Source organism: Accipiter gentilis, chromosome Z (assembly GCF_929443795.1).
Source record: "Accipiter gentilis chromosome Z, bAccGen1.1, whole genome shotgun sequence".
Lineage (NCBI taxonomy): Eukaryota > Metazoa > Chordata > Aves > Accipitriformes > Accipitridae > Astur > Astur gentilis.
The window spans coordinates 34572088-34586086 of NC_064919.1; the positions used below are offsets into that span (position 1 = coordinate 34572088).

The 13999-nt window shown below is 42.2% G+C and overlaps 1 protein-coding gene across 5 annotated transcripts in view; it reads right to left on the bottom strand.

Annotated features, from left to right (window-relative positions):
- Positions 1–13999, bottom strand: part of NRG1 (neuregulin 1) — a 472324-nt gene that overhangs the window by 136368 nt on the left and 321957 nt on the right. For 3 of the 5 annotated variants that reach the window (XM_049795861.1, XM_049795860.1, XM_049795859.1), the window contains exons 3-4: positions 11265–11389; positions 2575–2625 (exon numbers count right to left, since the gene is read on the bottom strand). In XM_049795861.1, coding sequence (XP_049651818.1) covers positions 2575–2625; positions 11265–11389 — 176 coding nt within the window. The remainder of the gene's footprint in view (positions 1–2574; positions 2626–11264; positions 11390–13999) is intronic. The other 2 variants (XM_049795863.1, XM_049795862.1) reach the window with 1 other exon arrangement.

The window sequence follows — 13999 nt, forward strand, 5'->3', positions numbered from 1 at the left end:
ACTAGCTTCTTATCTTCTTCTCACATAACTCCAAATGGACAGTCAGGCCTCCAGGTTTATCACAACTATGGCTAATGACCTCTGTGGCTTCAAAGAGAGCAGGGTGCATGAGTGTCACCACATTTGCAGAGAGCTGTAGCTGCAAGGGAGAGTAGGACACGTTCCAGACCAAAATGGGACGTAACACAAGCCCCAAAGTGGTAACAAAGAAAGGAAAAAGAAGAAGCATTCTCAACATGGCAAATAATCTTGTAGGACAGATGAAGGAAACAGACCTCAACACAAATCACACAAAGGAAGCCCTCAGATAAGTTATTGGAAGAAGCAAGCTAGCCTGAAGCTAGGGCTGAACCTCCTGAGCTGTAGGAACCCAAACCAAATGCAGCAAACCAGAGCCATGTGTTTGGGTGGCTGCATGGGGGTTTCACCAGCTTAGAGTCCAGCAAAACATATGGTGACATGCATGAGTAAAGAATTCAAGAAGAGTATGCTTGAAGACTACTTTCAGCTGGAAGGAAGAGTTTGCAGAGAGAGCACTTCGCCTAAGGCGGCAATGTGACATGCCACTGTGGAGAGGGATGAAGGAAGTCAAGGTGGCTAGCAATCAGCCTGTGGATCATAGGCTGCACGTCAGGCATACTGCATGCTCTGTAGTGAAGTGTTTAACAACATGTCATGTCAGGCAGAAAACATGAATCTGTCACCTAATAAGTCAGTTTTGAGTCAGAGTAAAACTACACTTAAAAGCTAAGACCACTCTGTAAGTCTTCCTATCACCAAAACGTAGCTATAGCAATACTTCAAGAGACCTAGCTCCTGGTGATTTAAACACCAGCATCTTACAATAGCCTACCTCCAATTAAAGCAGCAACACACTAATAACTTACTTGCATTTGCAAGGACTGGAAAAAATCCGCAGTGCCCAAAACCCCAGAGGCTTGGTCAGCAGGAGACTCCTGTAGTGGCAGAGAAAGCTGACATGGTCTGGACCCAGGGCTGGGTGAGAAGAGTGGGAAAAATGGCACTTGGCTGGGTTTTGGACTGAGCAGGTCTCTGCTCGAGCCACACAGCAAAGACCTACTCAGAGCTCTATGAGAAGACCTCAACAAACAGCCACTGAATGTGTTGCTTTCTGCTCTCCTTCAGGACAACAGCATGATGTGCCACTTGGCATGAAATCTGCCAGTCCAGCAACTCATCAGGAATGCAGCCAGCCTTTTGAACATCCCAGCCTCCTCCTCTCCAGTGGCACAATAGCAGTAAAGAGGAGAACAGTACTGTAACAGCAGGTGCTGGAAGGGACATAAGCAGGGAAAGAAACCACTCAAGAACAAGAAATTTAATTCATGGGAAAGAAGGGAGAGAAATGCAGGGATTGCATTCTTGCTGCACAAGGAGGGAGGAAAGGCAAGCCCAGTGGAGTCAGTGACCAGCATGTCACCTCCTTTGAACAAAAATGGTTCCAACGGTTACAGGACACTTTCTATTAGCTATGTGGTCTCATACATATCCAGTGAAGTACCAGTGACAGGCCCCACTGAGAACATGAAAGAATGTGGGCACATCCAATGGGTCTTCTGTCAGGCAGCAGTGCCAAGATTTCAGAAGTAGGTCACCACACACGCAGATGCATCAAAGGAAAGGCTGCAGGCATGCTAAATGCAAAATCTGGCAATCCCAATGTTTTCCTTGATCTAGCCTACAAACACTGTCATCTCATACTAAAACCTGTCTCTGCCAGACATAGCTTTCTCAAAAAAGCTAGCAGGACTCCAGCCTCTTTGCCAAGCAGGATATGTGCATCTTGTAAATCCTTGGGATGCTCGGCTTACACATGCCTATCCACAGCTCCCTCAGCCAAACTCAGCAGTAGAGACAACTGCTTGTATTGTAGCCATATATAAAGTAACTCTAATAGTTAAAATAATGAAAGTGACTTCTCACTTGGGTCAGTTCCAGAAGTAACTCTGGAGGCGTGCAATCCGTAACTGCAGGCAGGATGCTAAAAGCAAAATTCCACCAGCCTGAAAGGAAACCATCTGGAGAGGGCTCCTAGTATGCCAAGGCAGCTTCAAAAGTGGTTAAACTATTGACAGTGAGTTACCTGTCTACACTCACAGACCCTGCAGAATTGTCAGTAATTGTATGTAGACCCCTGAGGAACAGAGCAGTCTAGCCAACAGACTTTCTGGAGGAAACATCAATATGCCTATACACTCTGCAAATTCATATGCAGCTACTAGGATTTACAGGAACAGGAGCAACAAGTGCTTTTTTGAAACACAGTTCCTAACAACTCAAATACTTTTTCACTTGGTCTGCTGCAGGCTGACAACTGCAGGCCCAGTTAGCATCCTCAATGCAGCTCCAGGATATCAAAAAGTATGCTTAACCTTACTTCATTCATTTCTCAGTCCCTGAAGTAGCTCCAGTATTCAAGGTGGTATGCAGATACTGAGGTGCTGGATGTAGGCGAACTGTTCTTTGTTAAGATGGAGAGTTTCAGAGCTGCAGAAGCATTTTCAAGAAGAAATAAAGAGAAAAAGATAGAAAGACTCTATTAATTCAACTTACGTGAAGAAGTTTTTGTCCCTTCTGTTGATACTGGTATCTTGCTGGTGCTCTCTGGAAAACACAAGAGGCAACAAGAAGTTATAATGTGGAGTCAGACGATCCTCTAATGGTATTCAGGTCCAAGAATGGACAAGGTAAAGGGGAAAAAGGTGCTCAAAGAAGCAAGCTTAAATTCTGCTTCAGTGGGCAAAGGCTGCAATCAGACACAAACTTGCAAATGTTTCCTTTTGGGAAAAAATAAAAAATGATGTTGTCTACCAGTAGATCTGAAGAAAAAAGCCTGTTTCTTCTGAAAGAAGACAGTTGTTCAATCTCTCATTCTCCTCTGGGAAACAATGATCAGTGGCAAGAGAAGAAATCATGCAGATGGCTCTGCTTCTGGAAGACGTCAGTGATAGTATTCATTCCTTATGCTTCTAGGCAGTTAAATTTTGCAAAGATGTGTTCCTGTTCATATCACTTGAATTGCTGGTAAGTACATCCAATAATGTCACTTGCCACTTCAGGGGAATCTTCTAAGTTACACATGCAAACCCAGTCCCTCATGGGATGACTGCTGGGGGTTCTGTGATGGAAATCAAACAGTTGCTTTGCTGAAGAGATGAGAAAAGTTGCTTTTTCATACTGGTCCTACAGAGATATGCTATTGCTAGTGGCATACTGCCATGGACTCCTTGGACCCTCTTGTTGCACTGGTTGATGGCTATGGGGGATGATGCTGTTGTGCTTAGATACCTGCTAACGCCTTGCAGAACAGAGAGGGGAGAAAGCAGAAAGTAGAAAGCCTTTGTTTAGGCTTCACAGACTTGTACAGAGACCTCATTCTAATCACACCATCCATCTGTCTGTGCGCTGCTGACCCTGCAAGCCACAACTGTGTGCAATCTGCTAGGTGTGGACAAAGCGCCCTTCAGTTGTAAGCATCAACAATCTTGATCTTCTCCAAGTTCTCAAAACAGTTTTCAGCCTCATAGTGGTGCAGTTCAATACAGCTGCACAAGTTTCAACTCCACAGCTGGAGAATGGCCACAAATCCCAGGGAAGAAGTCTTGCCCTGTATCCTCAAGGCACAGCAAGAATCCTCTGGTAGGCCAAACAAAAAGAATTTAGAAAAAGCCTCATAAGAGATTTAGGAAAAGGTGACTTAAGAATGTTTTTACTTTGTTTTGTGATTCTGGATCAGGTGACCCTCTGCTCACTGTCTTCAGAGTCCACAGAAACTTGACCAGAGACAAAACTCAGTCCAACTGTCTTCCCTTCAACATCCCTCTCATTAAACCTCAATGTTGAGGCTGTTTTTTAATTTCTTACTGGCTAGCTCTTCTTTCATATTTTTTCCATTTTGGTCCAGTTTTCTTTGGCAAATATCTTGTTTGCCTGGGCAATATATCCCAGTTTCATCTCACTACTGTGAGAAAGCATGTTATACAGAATTTCCCTGATAGCCAGTGATGTATGGCATGGAAATTATTATTATAAGTAAAATTTTTAAGGTCAAAACCTCTGCACTAGGTCTTGGAACACAGTGACCTGTAGTCAGACAGCTTTCAGGACCATTTTTGGGGTATGGAGGCAGTTTGTTGTTTTGCAGCTGGGTTGTCTGAGCAATTAACCTTTCTTAGTCACAAAAGGAGACAGAACAGGTCTGAGAGCTGCGTAGCTCAGCATCTGGCACAACTGAAGCAAATTCTTCTTTCTTCATTAAAGAAACCATGTTCCATCTAGTGCCCATGCTAAGCGTGATGGAACATTTCTTATGCCTCCCCAGCCCAGCTGTGTCAGTATGAACACCAATGGCAAGCTTCCCTGCCGGTGGAAAATACAGCCAGAGCCACCCACACCTGTAACTTTCTAAGAAACACATTTGGAAAACATGTAGCAAAGTCACAAATTACCAAGCCCCGCTACTAACATTTGTGTTAGCAGCCTTAACAGTGGATGCTAACGTTTGGAAGATGCAAAATTTGTGTGTGTTGCTTACTGAGGACAGTACACCACAACACCAAGAGAGTAATTTTATTCCACCCAAGAAGGCCAGCACAGATCCACACGACAAGCCATTTGAATACAAGAAGCAGAGAGAAAAGAAGCTGCTTGTAGGGGGCCATCAATACTTGCCCGAGGTGGAAGAACTCAAAGCATTTTTCAGTCATGATACTTGCAGGTGCTGCTGCAGTGTGCTAAGGTATTGCCATGGTTTAACCCCAGCTAGCAACTAAGCACCACGCAGTTGCTCTCTCACCTCCCCCCCACCAGTGGGATGGGGGAGAGAATCGCGGAAAAAAGTAAAACTTGTGGGTTGAGATAAGACAGAAAAGAAGAAAATAAATATGATAATAATAACAATAATAAAATGACATTAATAATAATAAAAGAATTGAATACAGAAAATAAGTGATGCACAATGTAATTGCTCACCACTTGCCAACAAATGCTCAGTTACTTTCCAAGCAGCAATCTGCCCTTGCCCTGGCAAACACTCCCCCTCCCCCCCCCCCCCCCCCCCCAATTTATATGCTAGACATGATGCCAATGGTATGGAATACCCCTTTGGCCACTTTGGGTCAGCTGTACTGGCTGTGTCCCCTCCCAACTTCTTGAGCCCCTCCAGCTTTCTTGCTGGCTGGGCATGAGAAGCTGAAAAATCCTTGACAGTATAAACACTACTTAGCAACAACTGAAAACACTAGTGTGTTGTCAACATTCTTCTCCCACTGAACCCAAAACATAACACTATACCAGCTACTAGGAAGAAAAATTAACTCTATCCCAGCCAAAACTAGGACAGGTATGGAGACGGCAGCCCGCAGCCCCGTCTTTATCATCATGTTTAAGTCCCCACAAGGAACAGCTACCTCAGATGCTCCATCCAGTTCTGTCCCCTGGTGCTTCTAGGAGCACTTATTTTTGGTGAAGTGCTGTTTTCTGAAACTGGATATGTTTGTGCTGGGGCTTTCTTTATGTAAAAATACTGACAGATGGACAAGAGATTCTTGTTTGGGCATGCTTTAAGGGACAGGTCCCTGCAGCCTCTCAGTCCCATTTTCTTAGTACTGTGGCCAGCTTCACCTCCTGCTGTCTCCTCTGGCAAGACAGTAAAGAGCCCCTTCAATCCCTACAGGACTTACAGCAACCCACCACCTTGCTGGGCTTGGTATCTTGATCCATCCTTCCAGGTAGGGAGCTTTGTTTGGCCTGCTGAGAGGAGACAGCTCAGTGCCTGGGTGACAAGCTCTGCTGTAATGCCTCTGAGGGAGGCAGGCGGTCCTCCTTCTCAGGAGACATCTTTTCTCCAGGGATAACCAAACATCTAACAGCCCTACAGCTGCTGTTGTGAAGACCCCTCTGCATGACCTCACAGTCCTTTATTTCCCCCACTTCATTTGCCAAAGGCCTAATCCAAAAAGCCTGCTTGAGCAAACTGAGGGGATTTGGTTGATCTCATGGGTTTTGGTTCAGGCTGTGAAGGTTGCTCTGAGGACCCTGACAGGGATGACAACCTGCGCTCTGAGGAGGATTCAAACACTACAAGTATCACAGGTAGGTAGAGCTGCAAACAAGCATTCTGTCACCCTGAGGTTTACTTTCTGGCAGTGACATAAGACTTAAGCCTTTTGGATTAGTTGTGCCATTCAGGTGACACATTCTGAATTATATGAAGAATGACACAAGCTAGCACACACCTTGAGAAAAGGGGAATATCTGAGACCTCTATTACTTGGTCTACAGATGGCAGAGTAGGGGGTAAGTATGTAGAAGTTAAGACCTTAGTCAGAGGCCTCAGAGGCATTCAGGCACATGTGGTCAAGGACACAGGGAGATCCAATGGATGAACTGGCTTGTTTCTTAAAACTACTGTACTTTTTATCTTTTTCCTGGTCCTCCAAGAAACTATTGCCCTGAATCAGATTTAAAGAGCACCGCCCTCAATTCAAATATGTCAAATTGCAAGGAAAGGTTCAAAGCTACTCTTAGGGGAACTGCTATGCCAAACTGAGTGATGGCCACATTTCTTTCTATGTGGAGGCCTAAATACAGTGACGTTGGTCCAGGCATGCTGATTTGCACCAGCTGAGAATCTAACCCATTACACCAGCCAGTTAAAAGCAAACTATGGCTCGAGGTCACCTGTAACTATGCTAGAGAGAGAAAAGATACACTGATCTGCTTTAATCAAGTCTCAGAGAGATTAATCGATGAGTAGGAGGGACTTTTCTTGCATTTGAAGTATTTCATAGTTGGCCACCTGCTCTATGGGTACTAGATGCAAGATGTTGTTTTTATTTACTCATTTCTCTTCCATCTTCTTGAAGAGAAGCTACTGGCTACCTTCAGAAGAGGAAGAGCAAAGTAAAGTTTAATGAATGATGAATATCAGATCCTTATTGACTACTGCACAACTCAGAGCTGTTAGTACTACAGCAAGTCCTATGGATGCAAACCCAGAAGATTGCATAGGCCACTGACTGTGTAGCTAATGAATTTACCAAGGCTTACCTCTGTCTACAGTTGAGTTACAACTCACTTTGCACAGACGTGCAGGATGAGTGCTCACACAATACCCTGCACACAATGCAGCAGTAATCCAGCACTGTAGACTTCTAACTTCTGAAACATCTCTGCAGGAATCCACTGTTTTGCACCCTGAGTAATGCTGTGCACAGCAAACATCCTTAGAGAGGCAAAAGATTTAGGTCAACAGCTTTTAATGGAAAAGATTGACACCACATTCAGCTGGGGCTGTGGTTGTGCTCAATGCTTTAGAATACAAGGTCACTTACCTAGTTGTCTAAATAAAGGGTTTTGTGAGCAAGTTTTCAAACATGAAATTGAAAGCTTTGGCTGTGGTATGAAGTATTCTTTCAGTGTTATTTCTAAGCATAGTAAGGTGTTATGTTGATAAGAAAGTCCATGAAAAAATTCACTGCAAGAATTTTGCCTGGCTAAAGTGAAAAATTAGGATGCAAAAAAGCAGTTATTATTGCATTACCAAACCTGTGCACTATTTATACAAATCCAGGAGAACTTCATGCCTCTATTCTAACCACAATTACAATCTTTCTTAGAGGAACATACATGAATAGGAGTGAATGAGAATAAGAAGGCAGTTCATATCCTGTGGGCAAGTTATACTCATTATAAATTTAAAAGAGAACAGAATAGTTCCCACTGCTTGCTGTTATGACTGGTAAAACATAGTCTTTGTCTACTTATATTTGCTGCATTTTTAATCCATACATATGGCTCTATAGACACGGCTTTATGTTTCTTTCAGTAGAAATGAGAAAAAATTTAAAAGTCTATGTAGGTTAATACAGTTTGTGTGTGTTGTATGTGTGTGTATGTGTTAATGTGTAGTAAAAACTTGCACAAGAGCAAATTTGGCAGTTTTAATTAACAGCAATGTTAATAATAACAGCAACAGCAACAAGGACAGGAGTTACTATTGCATTGGCTATTACTGTTTAAGATAGAAAAAATTACCATTTCTGGGAATGTCATTCTTCATCAGGGAAGAATATAGCTCTTTGCTCACTGAAAGCAATGAAGAAATTTTTACAATTGTTTTATTGAGAAATACTCATTTTCCTGTTCTTTGGAGAAGGGAATTGAAATTAGCAGTTTTCAGAAATGTGACCTTAGTGGTAAAGGTGTGGCTATTCCCATTCTTGGGCAAAAACCCCAACACATTTGCCTTGCTCTTGTGTTTTTTTCCTAATGCCTGTTGCTAGTTGAAGTTCGAGACAAGGCGTCATGCTAGACAGACCTTTGGTCTAGCCCTAGAGTTCTCTTTTGTGGCATACACCAGCAAAGAAAATTTCAACTAAAATAGTTAAATTTTGACAAAATTCTGAGAAATTAAACCCAAGAGTTTTATACTGAAAAGCACTAATCTTTTAGTGGAAAGAAAAATAAACCCATACCCAGAAATGCCATCACCTTATCTACCCTTGGTCTTAAAGCACCCAGCATAAAGGGCAAGGAGGATCTAGTTTGCAGATAGCAGGGTACACTTAATAAACACGACCACATGAGGTCATTAAATTAAAGGTCATAATTAAAATTATGGTTCTTATAGCAGAGCAGGTCAGTACAACCATAAGAAAGTCAGGCTCTCTGATGTATCTTTCTTTACCCCACTGTTGCCCTATCTGCTGGAGGTGGAAGGAAGCAACCTCTCTGCCTACCCTGAGAGGCTCAGCCCTCTCAGATGTCTACATATTAGTTTTCTACAGGAGCTCCTGGGCTGCACTGGACCCCAAGGTCTTCTCCAAAAGCCCACTGGCAGTAAATAACAAATATGAGCTAAATATGCTCTTTGGTTTTGGTTTGTTTTTTTTTTTTTTTTTTGTTTTTTTTTTTTTAACCTTTCTCTTTCTTATGAATAGTGCAGGACCTCACAGATATATAGGACCTGAGTAATGACTGCCCTTCAGGGCTCATTACTGAGTTTGGACCCCAAATCTGTCATTAAGCTCACAAGGGGAAGAGGTCAGGGAATGCAGGGGAAGGAGGGGTGAGGAGGTCACCCGTGCAGGGGGTCTATCCCTGTTTGCAAAGCAGATGTTACCCTCTGAGGCCTTAGGGATTCATTCCTCTTAAGTCACCAGATGTTGCCCATGCTGTTCCTCAAATCCAGGTGGAAAATTCCATCATTAGGAGGAAAATTAGGAACAATTTTACTGGTCATTTGTAAGCAACAATAAGCAGAGGGGGCTCAGATGTATGTGTGGCAACCAAATACGCGTGATTGATTTATTCAAGCAATGAATGCTGCCATGCCTGATTATAGATTATCAAATATCACCAAGATGTTCCAGTTCAGATATCACTGAGTTTCCAGTTCAGATCTTTACAGACAAGAGCCAGCTGCCAGGTTTAGACTGGATCTGAGTCTGCCCTGCATTCAAGTGAGTTTGCATGCACGGCTGTGTTTTAAACAACGTACATTTCACAATAAGATTAGACAGATTCTAACTTATCAGTTATAAATCTACATAACAGGGCTTGCTTGCAAATGTTTTCATCCAAAACCAAGCTCCTGTGTCCCTGCAGCAGGAGTGTTTTGCTGTCATTCAGCACAGCCTCAAAAAATTCCATGTCATGGAGCATAGGAATGAGGTCCCACATGCACTCCCCAGACACGACACCATTCCTTGTCTGAGAAAGTAATAGAGGACAGCCAAGCATTTTTTTTTTTTGCATTTGTCTGTATCATAGCCTAGGCATAGTGCCTACAGCTGAGTTTTGGAAACTCCAGTATCTTGGAAGCAGTATAGGAGCTTTCCATGTAAGCAGCTAATGAGCAACCAAAATTAGTATTCATGGAAACCAAGAATATTTACAAAGCTACACAGAAACACCTACCCATTTTTCCTCCTAATAATATTCTGGTAAATAACACTTGATCTTTTATATCAGTCTCCTGACAGCTGATCATAATTATAATACCATACAGCCAGTATGAAATCTTAGCACTTGTGATTCTTTAGTTGATGAAATAGAATAGCAAATACACAAAGCGAATACAGTCGAGCAATCACTGTGTGCTCACAAAACAGCAGATAGCCAAAGACAAATCCCACTGGCAAAGGTTTACATTCATTTTTCTTTTTATTTAAAATGCCTTTCTCCTGTTTCAGAGCACAATGTGGAACAGAAAAGCATCCCTGGTAAATTGCCATTGCAACAATGTCTTTAAACCTATCTCAGATACGCGTAGAACTTTTGCTTTGTTTGTTAATGAGGGCATGTTTGTTTGATACTTCACAACTGGCTGGACACTGGAGTTTGAATTATTGGAGCTGAATTAGTCAATGTCGCACTTAAGAAACCAGATTTCAACTGGACTGCAGCCTCCAATGCTCTCGCAAGGAGAAATAGTACTGCTAAAACTTTTGTGTACAATGGCAACACTCACAGAATTCTGTCAGAAGCAATTGGAACTTCCTGTGAATGAAATGGAAAGGAGCCCTGCAAAAATGGCAATCTATAGTAATTTTAAATCATTTGGGTAAGTCTGAATGCTATCTGCCTCATGAGAAGCTCCGGTCCTCAAGCAATAAGTTCAAACCACAATACCTGAATTAAAGCTTGTGAATTACATTCATGCCTTTGAATAAAATGCCTTCAAGTACATTCATGCCTTTGTCATTATTATTTTAGAAACCAAGAGAAAAACCTTCCAACATCTGTGAAAGTAAAAATGATGGCAACCAGAGCCATACAAATATTACTTAAAGACAAAGAGAGAAGTACTGGTTTAGAAGTTCAGACTAGGACATGTTTTAAGTTAAATGAAAGCTTCCCCACAGGTCTATAATGCCTCTGCTACTCACGTGTACCATGGGAATTAGAAAAATATTCCCTTCCCTTCATCCTCTTCTTATCTTGTCTATTTGGACTGTGTCATAGACTTGGTGTTGGAAAGTGTCTCACAGAAAATGTTGATCTCTCCTGAGATCCATAGGAGGCATCCCATTTGTCTGGGTAAGGAAAACTGAACATCTCAACTACACAGCAGACAAGTCAAGCCTGATTAATTTTCTTGGTACACCTAATAGATTTCAGTGTTTCCACTTCCACTTCACTTGTAAAGCTTTCCCCTACTCCAAACCCTTTTGTCAGGGTGGCAGCTTTAATACATGGTCTTTCTGAACATGATAGTAAAATAAAGAGTCAAGCCTTACCATTGGTGTCTGTGATGATAACACTGGCTTTAGTACTGTCATTCCCTAGTTTGCTGCTCACTCTGCATGCGTATTCCCCAGCATCAGCCAACGTGGCTCTGTAAATGTGAAGCTCAGAGTATTTCCTGTGAAATCAGAAAAAACATGTAAACATCCTGTATTAGAGTAACAGTCACTACATCAACTAATGCTCTCTTTTTTTTTTTTTTTTTCCTCTCAACAAAGAGTCTTGTCTTCCATTCTTACTGACAGATTAACACTATCCAGGTTTGAATGAAGGGAGGAGAATAAAAAACCATCTCTTACAGGCTGCTGGAAAATAGGCACATTAATGAACTCAGATGAAGATACTTGTTTATGCTTTTCTGCTGGAAAGGAGTCTTTGTTCTTTAAGTAAATCTGAAAAACAACCTTCCTCTCTCAGCTGAATTGTTGGCTATCCAGACACCACAGATATGGGTGTAATATTAAAATAGATTACCCTTTCCTACAGGTTCATATTGCCAGTAGCAGAGTTCTGGGTAAGTACTGTAGTTTCCAACATCTGACTAAATAGTCATGAGATTAGAATGCACCACTCTCTTTAACAACCTCTGAAACCCCAATAGTAAATCATTCTCCAGCACTAACAAAAAATTATGAGCAGGAGCACAATTTGCATGAAGCTACATTTTGTTCCTGGCTCAGATACGTAATTTAATCAGTCTCCAAGGTTTTAAGATTAGATTTTAAAGTGCAGAACTCCTGCCTACCCATTAATTTGGTAGGAACATGTTCTGGTGTCATTCAAGGGGTGCCCAACTCATGTGATGGCAATAATCCCATTACCTAGACTGCGAAGAATGACTAGCTTGGGGAAAATACACAGATTATTGCTGTTCCCAGTTTCTGTTTAAAATAAGTGCTTTGGGGGAGTTTTTGCCTGTAGCAAAGCCTGCTCATTTATCTACAGAACAGTCACCTAGCAGAGTGCATAAGCACTGGCTTCCCTAAGTTGGCCTACCCCAACATGAAGGACTGATCCCCAGGGAGCACAGGTTCTTCACTCTAAAACCTAATATTCACCAGCATGTCTAGTGGTGAGTGGTGAGCCAAGCTATGTTTGGGGAGTTGCTTTGCTTCAGCACAGCCATGTCTCCTAATTCTCCATGCAGAAATCACAATTGATTACCCCCTCTGGGAACCATTGAGCAGGGCTGAGTTCAGACCAGAAACAAGTCTGTTGTAGCAGGGGGGCTTCTGGAACAACCAAAATATTCAAAGCCACTTTCCAACCCATCCTTGTGAGCCATCCCTACCTTCAGCACAGTAAACTATCCCATCTGCTATCAAATACCTGCTTATCAGCAGCTCAGCATTCCCTGCCTCTACACTAAGTTCCTGCTGCTGAGGAGTCAGCGCTGTGGCCTTCACGGGATGACAGCAGTGTGCCAGGTGGACCCTAGCTCTGCTATAAACTCACATTACAAGACTTCCCCTCATGTCATGAAAGAGAGCTGCTTTCCTGAGGCCACTAGGCTTTCAAGAAGTAGAAGCTGCCAAGCTAGGATTAGCAAGTTGCTCAGGTTTACTCAAACGGTAAACAACTAAATAGCTGACTATTTGGTCTCCCTTCTCAGGCAACGTTAGGACCCCAGTTCCCAATGCTGAATTAATTATCTGGGCTGCATTTCATATGGCATACAAGAACACAGTCTAGTTGGTGGCCACCATGAATATATCAGAAAAATGTGGTTGAGACACAGACAGAAGTGTCAAGAAGGTGAAAGCTACTGTCTCTTTGCATGGGAATTTTGCACCTAACAGCTATGACTCAGTAAAAATGGCCTACTCTAATCTTTCTGCCAGCCATCTACACAACTGGTTTTGCAACAGCCTGTTGAGAGTCTCTCCAGGAACGTCTGGCAGTACTCTACACCACCTAACACCTTGCATGGACATGTGATATTTCCTATATTGCACAGGTTATCTTTCAGCCATGCTTGCAGACATTTGTCTTAGAGGGAGAGCAGGCTGTAGCCTCAGCATGCTTCAAAAGGAAAGGTAAACAGGCTCATTCTTTTGAGGAACTCACTTTAACCCAGCGATAAGCAAGAAGCACAGCTGCAGCTATATCACTTTTATTTGGGCACCCACTGTATGTCTGCTGCGGTCTCTTTTCCTCTCTGTATGATATTAAGTAATATTGATGCAAACCACCTTTGTGGCACTCTTGGCCTTTAGAAGAAACTCTTTGCCCTGCACATTTATTTTTATTCTCTTTGTTTTACATGATACATAGGGGAAAATGTGAGGAATTGTGTCTTCCTTTTATGATTTTAAGATTATATTAAAATAGGTGATGCAACCATATTTTTTACAAATCTACTTCTAACATGCCAGATTTACTCTTGTTTTTAGAAAAACTCTGTAAGGAGTTTTCTCTCTGAGAGCAGGAGAAATAATATGAATATTTATAGCCTTAAGAACATTATCAAGACATATCAGGACAGAATTCAAAACAGTCAGAGCAGAAGACGACTCATTAATGTCTGTAAATGAAGCAGCTCCCTAGCAATACAGTACTCCAACAGTATTCACTTAAAGCCTCTGATAAGGGATTTTGTATTCAGATGTCTGTCCTTTTCTCAATCTATACCATGCTACACCAAAAAATGCCTCTCCCTATAAGATTTGCTTCTGTTATAATCTTTAGCTCATTGCCACTATGACACTGCTGAGCTTGTATTCATGCA